Source organism: Hyperoodon ampullatus, assembly GCF_949752795.1.
Source record: "Hyperoodon ampullatus genome assembly, chromosome: 7".
Classification (NCBI taxonomy): domain Eukaryota; kingdom Metazoa; phylum Chordata; class Mammalia; order Artiodactyla; family Ziphiidae; genus Hyperoodon; species Hyperoodon ampullatus.
In genome coordinates this window covers 8,707,473-8,724,016 of record NC_136920.1, presented here as the reverse complement: position 1 = coordinate 8,724,016, position 16,544 = coordinate 8,707,473, and the positions used below count along the sequence as shown (strand labels likewise).

The window sequence follows — 16,544 nt, the reverse complement described above, 5'->3', positions numbered from 1 at the left end:
ACCTGACTTGAGGATTGTTGTAGATATAGCACCTACATATTGCTTGCCACATAGCAGGCATTCATCAAGTGGTATCTATTGTTGTTACCATGTCTAACATATATTTTCAGGTTATTCTTTGGTCCTTAAAACAGTTTTGTGAGGTTGAAAGGCTAAGTTTTATGCCTGTTTTGCAGATTAGGAAATAAGGTCCAGAGAAGTTAAGTGATTTTTTTTTTTTATGATTACTGAAGTAATTTTTATAGAGCCCGTATTAGAACACAGGTCTTCTGACTTTTGAGCTTTCTCCTTTACAGCTTTTCCTTAAATATAAATGTTTGGATGAATGATTAACGTTTAAAAATAGGTTATTTTTAGTGCCTGCTCCTTTGACTCCACTCAGATTCTTAATACAGATTGACCCACATTAGAATAGTAAAGATAGAGTTACTCTTCTCAGCTCCAATCTAAGTTACTTTTAAATTTGTTCCAAAAGGTGGTTTTGAGATTGTGGGTTTTACTCCGGTATTTGTTCACGTCTCCTGAAGTTCCATGAAATAGGTACCTTAGCCCAAGAAGTGATGGCTATTAGATTACCTTTGGTGTTCAGTTTTCAGACCCAAAGATGTTTCCCCTTGGATGTCTGAAAAGCTTTCTGAGGTGTAGTTACTTTTATAAGAAGAAATACCATAATTTAATTCACTTGTGCTCTTGGGTTTGTGTATGTGCGGTGGATGTTTTTGCTATGTTGTTACAGGTTCATGAAAAGCCCAGAACTTTGATGACAGATAGCCTGGTTATAAAGAATTTTTTACGCAAAGTCATCACTGTGCTCCCCAAGGTAAGCTGTTCTTTTGCACAATAAGTCATATGTTTTTAAAAGACCTCTATTCTGAAGGGCATGGAAGGATCTGATTGGTCCTCTTTCTTTTAATTACAATCATTAAGAGTTTTAATATTGAATTGATTTGGTTCCTGTATCCCTAAGGCAGGCTTGATGTTGGTCATGTGACATAGTTGAAAGCCCTTGGATATAGAGAGAACTTTCTTTTGGGTTCTTATTTTCACTGCCTTACTGTTTTATTGTATCACTTTGGATACCTCGTTTCCCTCTTCTGTGCTTCATTTTTCTTTTAAACCTGGATGATAAACTTTGCTGATTATCTCCTTTTTTTCTAAAGTGACTATAAGAGCAACTAAGGAAATTTTGATAAACTACTTTGAACTCTGGAAAGCTAAAATTTTTATTATTACCTGTAGTTTGATATGTTCATAAAGTTGCACACAATTAAGTATGCTATATAACTTCCCCTTTTTTTCTTGCACATTTCCTACTTTTTCTGTCTTAAGCAGGATTCAGTACTTAATTGTTTGCCAGTCATTCTTCCAAGTGCTCTCCACATACTCACTCATTCAACCCTGCCAACACCCCTTGTGAAGTAGGTTTTATCATCATCATTCCTATTTTATAGCCAAGGAAATATGGTACAGAGGTTAAATCACTTGCAGGGCCAGGATTTGAAATGAGGCAGTCTGGCTCTAGAGTTCCTTATTACCCATTATATTATATAGAAAGAAAAATAGAGGTTGAAGGTATAAAATAATTAGAACAGTGAAGTAAACTGGAAGGAGGACATAAGAGACGGGGATAGGGGAAGAAAAAATGAAGAAAAGAACATGGAATATTCCATATACGAAAACAATGGAAACAATAGGGAGAAAAATTGATAATTCATTTAAGAAGGGGAAAAGAGATACATTAGGAGAACAGCAGAGGACAAAAGGGTAGTATTTCCTCATAATTTGTGACTACCTGGAATTGTAATGTAGAACTCAATGTATTTAAGATGCAGAATTTGAACACAGACAAGTGTTAAGCATGTTTAGGGAAAGTGCAATGGAAAAAAAAAGGTGATACAAAGAATATCTTCTCCTTTAGGAATTGAGTATGGACATTTTTAAAACCTATTCTGGTTCATGTTAAATATCACACCCCATTTATTTTGCAGATTAGATTTAATTTTAGTGTAAAGGTGAATGGAATCCTCTCCATGGAGATCTTTAGGTAAGTCCTTAATCCATGGCTTAAGTTTATGCAGTGGCTCTACAATTTTTCTCAGTCATTATTGTCCTATTTCCAGTGGGTTCACAGTTTGATTTCTTGACTCGAAGTCACTTTGAAACTAATTTTCTGAGACCCCCGCCCCCCACATTTTCTTATTCTAGATTAGTTCTTTTTTTAATAAATTTATTTATTTTACCTTTGGCTGCGTTGGGTCTTTGTTGCTGCGCGCAGGCTTTCTCTAGCTGTGGCGAGTGGGGGCTACTCTTCATTGCAGTGTGCAGGCTTCTCCTTGCGGTGGCTTCTGTTGTTGAGGAGCACGGGCTCTAGGCGCCTGGGCTTCAGTAGTTGTGGCACACGAGCTCAGTAGTTGTGGCTCGCGGGCTCTGGAGCTCAGGCTCAGTAGTTGTGGCGCACAGGCCTAGTTGCTCTACGGCATGTGGGATCTTCCCAGACCAGGGCTCGAACCCGTGTCCCCTGCATTGGCAGGAGGACTCCCAACCACTGCACCACCAGGGAAGCCCTCTAGATTAGTTTCTAATGAGTAAGTAGATTAAACCTTTCATGACTTTCCCTTTCACTAGAATGAGAAAACTTAAAAATAGACATTTTCCCCTTGGTTAATTGGTTACTAAATTTCAGTAATCTAGGGGGTTGGTACTCATGGGCCAAAATTTGTAAGAAGCAGAGATTGGTTTTAGAATCTTTGAGATATGGCTTAGCTTTTCTTTGCTTTGCAGGGCAGAGAATGAACCTACTTTGAACCTGTCAAATGGAATTGCTCTTGTCGTAAACTATCAGCATTATGTGAGGTGAAGGGGAAAGCATTGTTGTCCCTCTCCATGTTTTACTCTCTTAGTATGAGTATGAATGTGGGCAGAAATTGAAAGTGGTCTCAGTTGTCAATTCTTAGTGCCAAGTGTCAGATTTTCTGTAAGAAAATTGAAAGTAAAAATTTTAAGCTATCTGTATTGAAAACTATTATTATTCCTGGCTCCTTCAATATATTCTAATTGACCTGAGGACATGCATGTTCCTTCTCCTCTCCATGCCTTAATTTCTTCTGTAAATGAAACAAAACAAACCCTGCTAACTCCAATCCCATTTAGACATGAGAAGAGAGGAATGACTTTAAAGATTACTTGAACTCTTGGCTAGAGAGACACTATGACTGCAAAGGAATTCTTTGTATATTATGCTTGTGTATTAGCATTTTGCGTAGGTTTAGAAATCATCTTTCTTCCCACCTCTACCTTTTTCAGACTGCCAAAAAATCCATGGAGGAGGTTGAAAATAAATGGAGTAGAACCCTGTGCTTTGCCTTCCTGTACTATCCAATTACCACAGAACCCAAAGGGAACATGAATTATAGCAAGAAAATGCCTAATTTATGTTTAAGTCCAACGAATCTATTCTTTACTCAATAGTTTCTGCCTCCACTTATATGCCCTGGATCAACACTGGTAGTCATAGGATCTTAAGGCTTGAAGAGACTGCCTATGGTTTTCCAGTCTGTTTTCTTACTTTTGACCAAAACTACCTCTCAGATTAGACTATGTTTTATTCTTTAATATCTGCAGGACACAAAACCCCCACCCCACATCTTTATTTAGTAATCTTCTAGCATCATACAGTCCCTACAGGCAGACAGCCTTGCTATCATAGATTTACTGAAAGAGTTTAAGCCTCTAAGCCAATGTTTGTGGACATATTTCCCTGGGTGACCTGATTAGTTTAGAGAAAGGGGGAAAGGTTCATTAACAGTTCTTTTCTATTTAGAAAAGAGCTGTTGGAAAGTAAGCAAATACCAAATTTCACTAGATTCTTTCTAGGAGAGAAAGATGTCCCAATTTTTTCTCATTACTCCTATCAAATAGTAACCTCAGACTTCTTCAGGGGAAGGTGTAGCATGTGTAAAAGCAGAAACCTAAGTATCATGAGGCCAGTTTTAGGCCATTTGTGATTCAGGGACCCCTGACCCCGACCCCCACCATGCTGATCTTTGAATGATCTTGGAAACTTCTGCTCAGAACCATAGAGTAATTTTAGTGGAGAGAATATACTTTTGAGAATATAAAACTGCCATTAGTGGCAGCAAAAGCAGGAGCCATGCTATAATTCCTGAAATGCCAGTTTGTCTACTTTTTCCATTCCCTGTGATTCACTGAGTGGGACACAAGTTACTTATACCAACAAAATTTATATGGTGGATGATATGGTTATGCATATGCTAGAAGTTATAAAAAGAATTTTGAATTCCATTTAAAATAATTTCTTAAGAGGGGAAAAAGCTAAATTTGTCTTACCTGTTTTTTGACAGTACACCAAAATTTGGTACAACTGAATTACTCTGCAGCAGAATCCATCCTGTGCTAGGACATCCAGTAATGCTCTTCATCCCTGATGATGTGGCTGAAATGGGCTTGTTGGGGGAGCTGATACTGACTCCAGCTGCTGCTCTCTGTCCTTGCCCAAAGGTCTTTTCCAACCAGCTGAATAGGATTTCTTCAGCTTCCATATCCTTTTGATGACAGAGTCCACCAAAATGTTCAAATTCATTGTCTTTGAAAATGGATTTTTATATTTCAATTCTAGAAAAGCCTCTAGCATATAAACTCTGTATCTAGAAGCTGGTACGATTTGTATAAAAACAAAAATCCAATATGAAAGCTAAGCTTGAGAATTTTTCCAAGAAACTGAAAACTATAAAATATGACACGTGCCACACTGTTTTCATATAATCCAGTATGACTGAAGCATGGAATGAATGGTGCAAGAGGGAGAGATGAGGCTGGAAAAGTAGTTTGGAGTTGAATATGGTGGATCTTGAGTGCCACACTAAGGAGTGTGAACTTTATTCTCTATATAATGGGAAACCATTAAATGTTTTAGGAATCTCTAGCAGCCTTGTACAGGATGGGTGGGAGAGAGACGTCAGTAATCACTAATTAAATAAGTAAGGGAGCTGGGCAAGAGCTATTAAGTGCATGAATTAAAAGTGTGATGAGCATGGAAAGGAGAGACTTATCACTGGAAAGAATCAACATGATGAGGTAACCAATTCATTGTTTGGCTAGGGAGAGATTAGGGGCAGAGAATGGCTAAAGTTGATGTCAAGAACTCTATATCCAGAATAGGCAAATTTATAGAGACAGAAAATAGATGGGGAATGATTCTCCTGGGAGTGATAAAAATGTCCTAAAACTGATAGTGGTGATGGTTGCACAACTTTTTGAATACACTAAAACCAATTTAATTGTACACTTTAAATGGGTGATTTGTATGATATGTAAATTAAACCTCAGTAAAGCTGTTAAAAAAGATTTCCATAGATGGCCGACAGAATAATGATACTGGCAACAAGATGGAAATTATAAATAGCAGATCTGAGGAGTGAAGAAGATTAGTTTGGCTTTACATATGTTGCATTTATGGTGCCTGCAGGACATCCTTTAAAAATGGCAAGCAGCCATATAGAAATTTTGGTCTGGAATTTGGAAGTGGTCAGATTTAGAGAAATAGATTTTAGAGCCTCAGAGTTTTCTCCATAGGTAACTATAGTATAGTATAGTGCTATGGCTAGAGCGTGACACAGGAGTAAAAATGCTAGATTCACCACTAATTAGCTGTGTGACTTTGCACAACTTACTCAACCAGCCTAAGCCTTTATTTCCTCAGCTTTAGTATGGGGATAATAATACCTACCTCAAAGACTTATTTTCAAAAAAAAAAAAAAAAAAAAGACTTATTTTCCCTTGCAAAGGTTTCTCTTGTTCTTTTGGGATTTGTTTGTTTTAGGGTTAACTATATAATAATCCATGTGAAGCTCCCAGCATATTGCCTGACACATAATGTAAGTGTTTGATAAATGTTCAGTATTATTATGATTATATGATTGAAGCTGTAGGAGTAAAGGAAGTTGTAGTAGAGTATAAAGAACAAGAACAGAAGAGGGCCACGGTCCTGATATGTTAAATGTCATCTGAGGATGTCTTTAAGGAGGAAGAAGGAGCCAGGATAGTGATAAACACTGTGCATGGACATTTCATATTTTATTCTTTTATTTTTTAATTTTATTTATTTTATTATTATTATTATTTTTTGCGGTACGCGGGCCTCTCACTGTTGTGGCCTCTCCCGCTGTGGAGCACAGGCTCCGGACGCGCAGGCTCAGCGGCCATGGCTCACGGGCCCAGCCGCTCCGCGGCATGTGGGATCTTCCCGGACCGGGGCACGAACCCGTGTCCCCTGCATCGGCAGGTGGACTCTCAACCACTGCACCACCAGGGAAGCCCGACATTTCATATTTTAAAACATGCTTTTTCTTAATATCTAGATCATACAGAAGAGTATAAATAAAATATGAAAGTTTCTCTTCATCCTCATCCCATTCTCCAGAGGGAATAAGACAAATTTTCTATCCTCTTGGAGTTTATATTTTCATGGGAAAATTTAATAAATAAATGGATGTTAGGTAGTGATAAGTGCAGTGAAGATAAAATAATGTGGGTAAAGAGATAATGATGGGGATGTCATTTTAAATATTATGGTCAGTGAAGACTCCAGGGAGGTGATGTTTTAGTAAAGGGAGAGAGCTAACTATGAAAACTGGTGGGATTTCAGTTTCTGAAAATGGCAAACTAGGTAATTTAGACCAGCCCTCCTAATGAAGACAAAGGCTGGATGAAATACCAAGACATCATAAAAATATCCAACAGCTAGTGAATAGGGAGGAATTTCTGGGCCATGATTTAGGAAAGAAAGGAATGACAAAAAGCTGAGCCCAGCACTGAGGGCTCTTTTGCCCTGGGGTCATTTGCCAATTAGAGCAAGCAGCTGAGAGACTAAGACAACTTCCGAATCAATGCAGGAGAAGAAGGCCAAAGATTTCAGGGCCTGCTGAGCTTGGGAGTGCTGTTAAAGATACCTCTTGTTTTGGACAGGGATAAGTAAAAGGCTATACTTTAAGGAGTAAGGTGAACCTGAAATAAACCATCCTTCAATGGTGTGCATTTATTTTGGGGGGTGATTTAGGCAGGCCAGAAAATCTTAAACTTTGAAATTGGTTTAAGATGATTCTAAATTTCTAATTCTCCCAGATGCCTGTAGAAGCAAACAGAAATTCTTGCTAGAGGAAGATAACTGCATCTATGCTTCAAATTATTTAACAAATACTTAAATATAACATCCAGCTCCCATGTGCATGCACACATTAACATATACACACACACACAATCAGGTACAAGAGAAGACGAGGCGTGAACAAGACCTAACAAAAACAAAAGCAACAGCAACATGCACTGGGACTCCAGATAATTGCTAATATCAGACACTGATTTTAAAAATAAAAAAATATGCTTACTATGTTTATGAAAATGAAAGGCAAGCTTAAAAATTTTGCCAGGGAACTGAAACTATTGAATGTGACATAATTTTAGAAAGAACCAAACAAATTGTAGGACCAAAATATACAATAACCAATATTGAAATTCAGTAGGCAGGTTTAATAGCAAATTAGACATAGCATAACTGAATTTACGAACTAAAATATAAGGATAGCAAAAACTGAGCAAAACAAAGCAAAGTGAGACAAAGGACGGAGAATACAGAAGGGATAAACAGTGAGAGGAAACAGTGAGACATTCTAATGTACATTTAATTCATGTTCCAGAGGAGAAGAGAGAGAAAAATGGGGCAGAAACTATATTTGAAGGGTTAATGGCTGAAGCAACTAAAACAGATTTCAAGCTGAACAACCAAGCAGGATAAATAAAAAGATATCCACTCCTTGGGACTTCCCTGGTGATGCAGTGGTTAAGTATCCGCCTGCCAATGCAGGGAACACGGGTTTGAGCCCTGGTCCAGGAAGATCCCACATGCTGCCGAGCAACTAAGCCCGTGTGCCCCAACTACTGATCCTGCATGCCACAACTACTGAAGCCCACGTGCCTAGAGCCTGCGCTCTGCAACAACGAGCCACCACAACGAGAAGCCCACGCACTGCAGCGAAGAGTAGCTCCCGCTCGCTGCAACTAGAGAAAGCCCGTGTGCAGCAACGAAGACCCAACACAGCCAAAAATAAATAAATAAATAAATAAATTTATAAAAAATATATATCTATATATATATCCACGCCTTCTAGAAGATCAAAGACAAAAAGAAAACCTTAAAATCACCCAGGGAAGACAGATTTTCTTCAAAAGAGAAACTGACAGCTGACTTCCTCATACCAACAGAAAGTAGTAGAATAATAGTGTTAATGTCCTGACATAAAATAATCATCATCCTCGAATTCCATACCCAGTAAAAATATTCTTCAAGATAAAAGGTAATGAACCTACCTATATATTATATTACTGTCAAAATCCATACAAGAAGAAGAATTAATTCAGCTGACTAGAACATAGTGTTTTGACTGTACATTCTTGGTGGGATATTCTAAGGATGAAATGAACTGCAAAGAACTCTTAAAATTCATTAAGTGGTCTTGATTCTTAGTAATAATATTGGTATTATTATATTGTAATTGTGTGTATACTTATGTAAAAACAAATAAGTAATTATGTTAACATTGTTAGGAACCAATTTTTTTAGCATAAGATAGAAGATGTATGAGTGTAAATTCAAAGAAATAAGAATTTTTAAAAGTAACTTTGAGACAGAATTGAAAATACCAATGTGAATCCCCAATTTTTCTGACTTTAAAAATTATATATTTCTTAGCTCTGTCCACTAAAAAAACCTTAGAAGCAATGAACACTCCTGGTACTCAGAATGTGTAAAAATGTATAAAAAGGAGAAGTGGCTGATTCTGGGCCTAAAGTAGAAATGTACAAGATGAGCTGGGTATCTTGTTGGGCCAGAAAGCAAGGAAGTTATCAAAGGCCAATGAGATTGTGTCAGAGGATTTAGGAACTTCCACTTCCAGCCATGATCAAATAACAGGGACTGGATTTAGTAACTTCCACTTCCAGCCATGATCAAATAACAGGGACTGGATTTATTTTCCTACCTTGAACAGCTAGAAAAAATGGACAAATTATATTAAACAACAGTTTTCAGGTATTACACAACAGATAATGCAAGACAGTGGTTCTAGAAGGAGGAGAAACAAACAAGTGAACCCTGTGTTTGCCCCACTGTACTGTCTAGAGAGAATTTCCAGGCTACAATACCAGGAGGGGATACCCAACTGGAGTCTGGTGGATCTCTCTGAGTTGAGGAGACAAAGTTCAGAGTTCAGGGAGGTCTAGACAGCTAGGATTTATAGAAAAGAGTACTGAAGAGGAAATAAATACATAGAAATAGAACTCCAGACAGAGGAGAATCCCTGGAATGCACACAGAGCTGGGAATAGTTCCTGTTCCTATCAGGCAGGGTGGAAAGCCTCATACTTCTTAAGGCATGAGGTGGAGTCTTAAGAAGGCTTTGCCTGAGTAGTGGGGAAAAGTTAGCCATAGCCTACAGGATTCTCTAGTCCCACATATCAAAGCTTAAATGTAAGATCAGTAAGACTGAAACTGTTACCAAATAACTTTACAGTGTCCCAGAAAAAAAGTTCAAGAATATTTATAGGAATACAAAAATATTCTGCACCCAAAAAGGTAAACTTCACAATGCTGGGCATCCAATAAGAAATTACTTGGCATGCAAACAAGCAGGAAAATAGGGCCCATAATGAAAGAAAAATTTCAATCAGTGGAAGCCTACCCAGAAATGACACAGGTGATAGAATTAGTAAATAAGGACATTAAAATAGTTATAACTGTATTCCATGTTCAAAAAGTGAGAGTAAAGATTGAACATATTAAATAAAGAGATGGGGGCTTCCCTGGTGGTGCAGTGGTTGAGAGTCCGCCTGCCGATGCAGGGGACACGGGTTTGTGCCCCAGTCCGGGAAGATCCCACATGCCGTGGAGTGTCTAGGCCCGTGAGCCATGGCCACTGAGCCTGTGCGTCCGGAGCCTGTGCTCTGCAACGGGAGAGGCCACAACAGTGAGAGGCCCGCATACTGCAAATAAATAAATAAATAAATAAATAAATAAATAAATAAATAAATAAAGAGATGAAAGAGATTTTTTAAAGACCCAAATTGAACTTCTAGAGGAAAAAAATATAATTTTCAGGATGAAAATAATACTGAATGAAATTGATGGCAGATTTACACACTGCAGAAGGAAAGATTGGTGAACTTGAAGACACAACACTAGAAACTAAAGTGAAATGAAAAAAGACTCTAAAAAAATAAACAAAGCATCAGTGAACTGTGGGATAACTTCAAGTGGCCTAATTCAGTAATGTGTAACTGGAATCCTGCAGGGAGGCAAGGCAGATAAAACATTTGAGGAAATAATGTTCCCCAAATTTCCAAATTTGATGAAAGCTATAAACCTGCAGATCCAAGAAGATCAATGAACCCTAAACATAAGAAACATAAAGAAAATTATTCCAAGCCACACCATAATCAAATTGCTTAAAGCCAGTAGTAAAGAAAAAATCTTAAAAACAGCTAGAGATAAAAAGACATTACAGGGGCTTCCCTGGTGGCGCAGTGGTTGAGTCCGCCTGTCGATGCAGGGACACGGGTTCATGCCCTGGTCTGGGAAGATCCCACATGCCGCGGAGCGGCTAGGCCCATGAGCCATGGCCGCTGAGCCTGCGCGTCCGGAGCCTGTGCTCCGCAGCGGGAGAGGCCACAACAGTGAGAGGCCTGCGTACTGCAAAAAAAAATAAAAAAGACACATTACATATTGAGGAACAAAGATAAGAATCACCACAGATTTCTCACTGGAAACAGTGTAAGCTAGAAGAAAATGGAGCAACGTCTTTAATAAAAGAAAAGAAAACTGTTAATGTGGGATTCTATACCAAGAGGAAATACTTTTCGGGCTTCCCTGGTGGCGCAGTGGTTGGGGGTCCGCCTGCCGATGCAGGGGACGCGGGTTCGTGCCCCGGTCTGGGAAGGTCCCACATGCCGCGGAGCATTCAGGCCCGTGAGCCATGGCCGCTGAGCCTGTGCGTCCGGAGCCTGTGCTCCGCAACGGGAGTGGCCACAGCGGTGAGAGGCCCGTGTACCGCAAAAAAAAAAAAAAAAAAAAAAGAGGAAATACTTTTCAAAAATGAAGGCATAAAATAGATAACTAATAAGAACCTGCTGTATAAAAAATAAATAAAATTCAAAAAAAAAATGAAGGCAAAATAAAAAACATTTCAGATGTACCAAAATCTTCATCACCAGGAGACCTGTATTATAAGAAACGTTAAAGGAAATGCTTTAGGCAGAAGGAAAATGGTACCAGATGGAATTCTGGATCTACTCAAATAAAGACAAGCACTGGAAATCATAACTATTTGGGTAGATATAAAAGATTTTTGCCCTATTTAAAAAACCTCTTCAAAAGATAATTGACTTCAAAAATATCAGCAGTGTATAAGACTTACAACATGTGTAGAAGTAAAATGTGTGACCATAGCACTAAGGCCAAGAGGGGAGAAATGGAAGTACATTGTTGAAGGATTCTCATACTATACATGTGTGAACTGTTACAATATCACTTGAAGGCAGACTGTGATAAGTTAGAGTTGTATACTGTAAAGCCTAAAGCAATCCCTAAGTTAATACCACAAAGAGTTATAACTAATAAGTCAAAAAAAGGGATAAAATGGAGTTATAAAAAATACCCAATCCAAAAATAGAAAAGAAGAAAAAGGAAATAAAATACAAGGAACAAATAGAAAACAGATAACAGGATGCTAGATTTAAACTCAGCCATAACTATTCATATTAAATGTAAATAGTTTAAACAACCCAATTAAAAGACATTCACATATTTTGACTCTTCAGGTATTCCACTCTTATTCTGAGTTTGCAGCACCTAAAATCTCCCCTGGCTCTAAACAGTGAATGTGTTGGCCTTAGCTCAAGTGTTAATGCCTTCTTGGATTTGTGATGGAGACTTCATTTATAGACACTGCCTCCCTTTGCTCTGTCGTGACTTTCAGTAATGCCCCAGTGCCTACTGGGTAAGGATTTTAATCTTCACACTTAATGCCTCATGTTTACCCTATGAAAAAGAGGATGAAAACAGAAAGATACAGGACAATATATATTCTGGTCTTATTAGCTTTGGTTCAGGGGACAACAAAGTTTAGGCAGTGGTTCTTAACTGGGTGATTTTGCCCTCAGAGGACATTAGGCAATGTCTGGAGACATTTTGATCCTTACGACTGGAGGGAGAGGTGACATTGGCATCTAGTGGGTAGAGGCCAGGGATGCTGCTAAACATCCTACAATGCACAGGACAGCCCCACAATAAAGAATCATCTGGCCCAAGGCGTCAACGTGCCAAGGTTGAGAAACACTGGGTTACAGGGAGGGTGAGGGTAGGAATGAGAAGTCAAGAGAAGGAAACCATTTAAGGGCCTACCTTCCTTAGTCTTGGTTAGAGAGTAGGTTGGAGAAGATGAAGTGTTTCCCTCTCAATCTGAATATACCCAAATACTTACTGGGAAATATTCCTTTGTATATACTTTTATTCTAGCATGTATCATATCATATTACATGTTTTTACATGTATCTCCCATACTATAAATATAACTTGAAGGTAAGTATTAAATCTGTATATTCATCTTTGTATCCCCAGAACTTAGTACAGTGTAGTGTTTAGCCTGTGGTACCATTCAAACCTATGATTTAATGAGTAGGAGAGTAAATAAACGAATTGTCCCAATACTATATTTGTAGCTCACACTCATTAAACCCAAAATAAATTCCTGGGGATTCTAGTGGATCTATTTCTGGCGCCTCACACCTATCCTTAATGTGGAAAAGGCTTAATATGTAATCGCCTAGCACACTAGTTTATTTCTGAGAGTGTGAACCAGGTCAGTGTTGTGTTTGTTTCATGCATAAAAATACAGTTATAAAAAACTAAAAACTTGCAGTTTTCTTTAACAACTATACATATTTCTATATGGACCTTCAGGTCTGCCTCTGATATTGCCAAATCCGGAGCAGCCAACTTCTACTATCTTCAAAGATACCTCTTATTTCATTAACTGGAAGAAATACCACTTGTGTATGGTGCCCAATTTGGATTTCAATTTAGATGGAGGTAAATCTCTCTCTCTTTGTTTGCATAGGAATAAAGAACTCTGGAGAATATTAGAGAAATGCAAGGAAATATAAATAGCAAGTGTATATAAGAATAGGACCTAGTGATCTGATGGCTTAGGTTGGGGGGTACAGGTGGGAGTCTGGCTAAGTTTGAGATTCCACATGAAGTGAGTCAAACAGGTGTCAACAGGCAAAGCCCCATCAGAGCCTAACCATTCTGGCATTACGTGTTGATGCTGGTTCTCCTCATTTCTCCTGCCTTCTCTATTCCTGGCCCTCTTGATGTAGTCAGTGGGCCTTCACCTTCCAGGGACTTGTTCAGAGGGTTTCTATTGTACCTTAATCCATCAACTCTGGGGTTTTAGAAAGGTTAGTAAAGTTGCAAGGACATCTTTGAACTATCGTGGAAGAGAAATATTTCCCAATGAAAGGAAAAAATCCATATAAAATTACTTAGAAAAATTGTAATACTACGTAAAAGCAAGGCAGGAGTATAAACCATATAGTGATAAACCTAGGAAGCTGACGGTACTATTCATATAGAGCCTAACCACATTGGCTTTGGGTGAATCATACTGAAAGTTGGATGCTTAATTAGACCAACAAATAAAACTGAGAAATAGGAATATGCAACCATGAGCTGATGTCTAGGAGCTTTATAGTCTTGAGTTTGACTGTTGTTAGCTAGAATCCTTTAAAATTTAGAAGGCAGTCTGTTGAACTGGATCCTGAGGAAGTTCACCAGTAGTGAGGAGGTATTCTAGAGTTGTGACTGGTATGAGAAGATTGAAGCCTGCCGGTATAGGGAAGTATCTCCGGGGGAAAGATAGAATCGTCATCTTGGAAGTAGGCCTCGTGGTAAGACACTTTTTCTTGAGTAGGTAGTTATTCCAGAGGGCGGAATGAAAGGAGGGTGTCCTTGGGCTTCTGGAGGTAAGTGGTTTTGTGAAGAAAGAATGTTTGGTCTTAATAAGGCTGTGGCCACAGCTGTGGGCTGCCCCTTAGCACTTATATGGGGCCATCAGTGAGGGTGAAGTGCTTTCCTTGCTCCCTTGGGTAATGGCTGCCTACCGCACCACCTGGCCCAATGAGGGGGAATACCTACTACTCCTCTCCCCTGGCAAACTGTGGAAGGTGTATTAAGAGAACAGTGTCCCCTAATGGCTCTGCTGTTGTACCAAAGAGAGCCTTTTGGAATTGGTCTGGCTTTTATCTTGGGGTGTGTGTGTGTGAGTGTCTGGGTACCTGAGTCCAAATCCTGTTCTCTCTTCCTGGTTTTAACCCTCGCTAGGGGGGTCTTAGTAACTTGAATGGTGATTCATGTTCCTCTGAAAGTGAGGCAAGTGAATGTGAGTGAATGATATGTATTATGGTCTATTACTGTTATTTGTTTAAACTGAATTGGCTATTTAGAAACTGAAAAAAATCCCTGAAAACGTCCAAGATGGGACTCTTCTGACGTTCTAAAAACTGGTTTTTGCATAGGCCTTAGAGGAAGTTAGCTTTCTAGAAGGAATTGGTATTTCTCTTCCTGTGTCTTTGAGATATAAATAATCTACCTGGGCTCTCAGGAACTTTAATTACCTGTGATCCTTGAGAGTGAAGAAAAAAAAAAAAGGCCTTTTTAAACTCTAGCAAGAAAACTGTGAGATCTCTGTGTCCACATAAATAAATGTGTGTCTATGTGTACCTTATAAATATAAGGTGTCTCTGCCTCCAAATGGCACTGCCAAGATTTGTTTGTGGATGAGCTCTGTTTAATTGGCTTAAGAGAAATTAAGCGCTCATATAAACACTCAGAAATATAAAAGAAACTCCAGAATGAATTTCAGTTTCACGTGATATGGGAAATATTCAGTACTGAATGGATATCTGGTATTGAAGCTAGCTTAAACTTGTTGGTTTGATTAATATAGACATGTCTTTAGAGTCATCAGTGTTAAGTATAATACTTCTGTTGTACCTAGGCTTATTTTGAGATCAAATAAGACCATATTATATCTGTTGCAAATTTGTCAGCAAGGAAAATATCTTGCTCTGATGAAATTTTAAGTAAATGTAAATGAGATAAGAGCCTTTAGGTAAACTCTATAGGAATAATTATGTTTTGGGAATGTCTATCTAGAATAGTTTCTCCAGATTTTGATAACCATGTTCTGCCTGCTGTCTGCCACACACAGTGGGGTATCACTCCAGGACCTTGCTTCAGACATGTAAGATCCCCCTATCCATTAAACCATTGATGTCTCTGAAAAAAAAAAAAAATAATTTTTGGTCTTAACAGATGGGATGTCATGCTATCAGGATTTTTTAAATCTCGAGGGCTCTCCATATTTCCTTTTCTCTTTCATTTTTATTTTCATGCTTTGTTGATTTCCTTCATTTTTTGCCAATTTGTGATGCCTAAACTTGCTCAGTTAATTTTGGAAATGAATAGCGTAGAAAATGTCCGCACATGTCACCTTCCCTCATTACAGAACCAGGATCCACATGGAGGTACTTCTCTATATGGATCTGGGTGGAATTTAGGACTATAGTGATTATATTCTAGAAAAAGACCATAGGGATCAGATTACTTGGGAATACAAATATTATACAGCACTGTGGTTAAGAGCACAGATTTTGGAGTTAGTCTAAAACAGTTCCACCACTTCCTGTCTCATGTTGGCAATGTATTTAACCTACCTGTGCCTCTTTTCTTGCCTGTAAAAGAGCATAAGACTATGTCCCATACCATAGTGTGGTGAAGTCTGAATGTTGAGATAGTACATGCCAAGAATTTAATGTGGTACGTGGCACGTGGTAAGCATTCAATACAAGTCAGCTGTTATCATTATCATTACTCTTACTAGCTATACCTACTTTTTACTAGCCTCTTATTAGTGATACCTACCTTAGAAAGTTACATGAGGAATGAATGAATTTACTGTATAATACTTCCCAGTAAATTCTAAGGAATGCTGTTTGGTTTGCATTTTATACACCCAGTTGTTATGTTGATGTTCTTCCTGTGAGTCACTATTATTTGCTTTTATCATGTGGGTAGAGAAACAGATTCAGGAGAAGGGAGTGTTCAAATTTAGATTTATCTCAGATCCCTCTTTGTTTGAGGTATAGGTTCTTTATTCACTTAGCATTTTGAGGGCTTTACTTATCTTAGGATACTCTGTAATATCTTGTCCTCTAGATTTGGTGCTTCCAGATGTGAGTTATCAGGTGGAATCCAGTGAGGGGGATCAGACTCAGAATATGGACCCCCAGGGACAAACTCTGCTGCTTTTTCTCTTTGTGGACTTCCACAGCGGATTTCCAGTCCAGAAAATGGAACTCTGGGGTAGGTATAGGAGAGTGGGGCTGCCAGCTTGGGTGTGCTTAATTAAATGTTAA

The 16,544-nt window shown here is 38.5% G+C and overlaps 1 protein-coding gene across 1 annotated transcript in view; it reads left to right on the top strand.

The window, feature by feature from the left end:
- The window catches only part of TOP6BL (TOP6B like initiator of meiotic double strand breaks), a gene marked incomplete at its 5' end in the record, with an annotated part of 98,226 nt that overhangs the window by 55,472 nt on the left and 26,210 nt on the right, over window positions 1-16,544 (top strand). Inside the window, 6 exons of the mRNA XM_079709586.1 lie at window positions 737-820; window positions 1,989-2,044; window positions 2,782-2,853; window positions 4,362-4,557; window positions 13,005-13,155; window positions 16,345-16,491. Of these exons, the coding sequence (XP_079565712.1) occupies window positions 737-820; window positions 1,989-2,044; window positions 2,782-2,853; window positions 4,362-4,557; window positions 13,005-13,155; window positions 16,345-16,491 (706 nt within the window). The remainder of the gene's footprint in view (window positions 1-736; window positions 821-1,988; window positions 2,045-2,781; window positions 2,854-4,361; window positions 4,558-13,004; window positions 13,156-16,344; window positions 16,492-16,544) is intronic.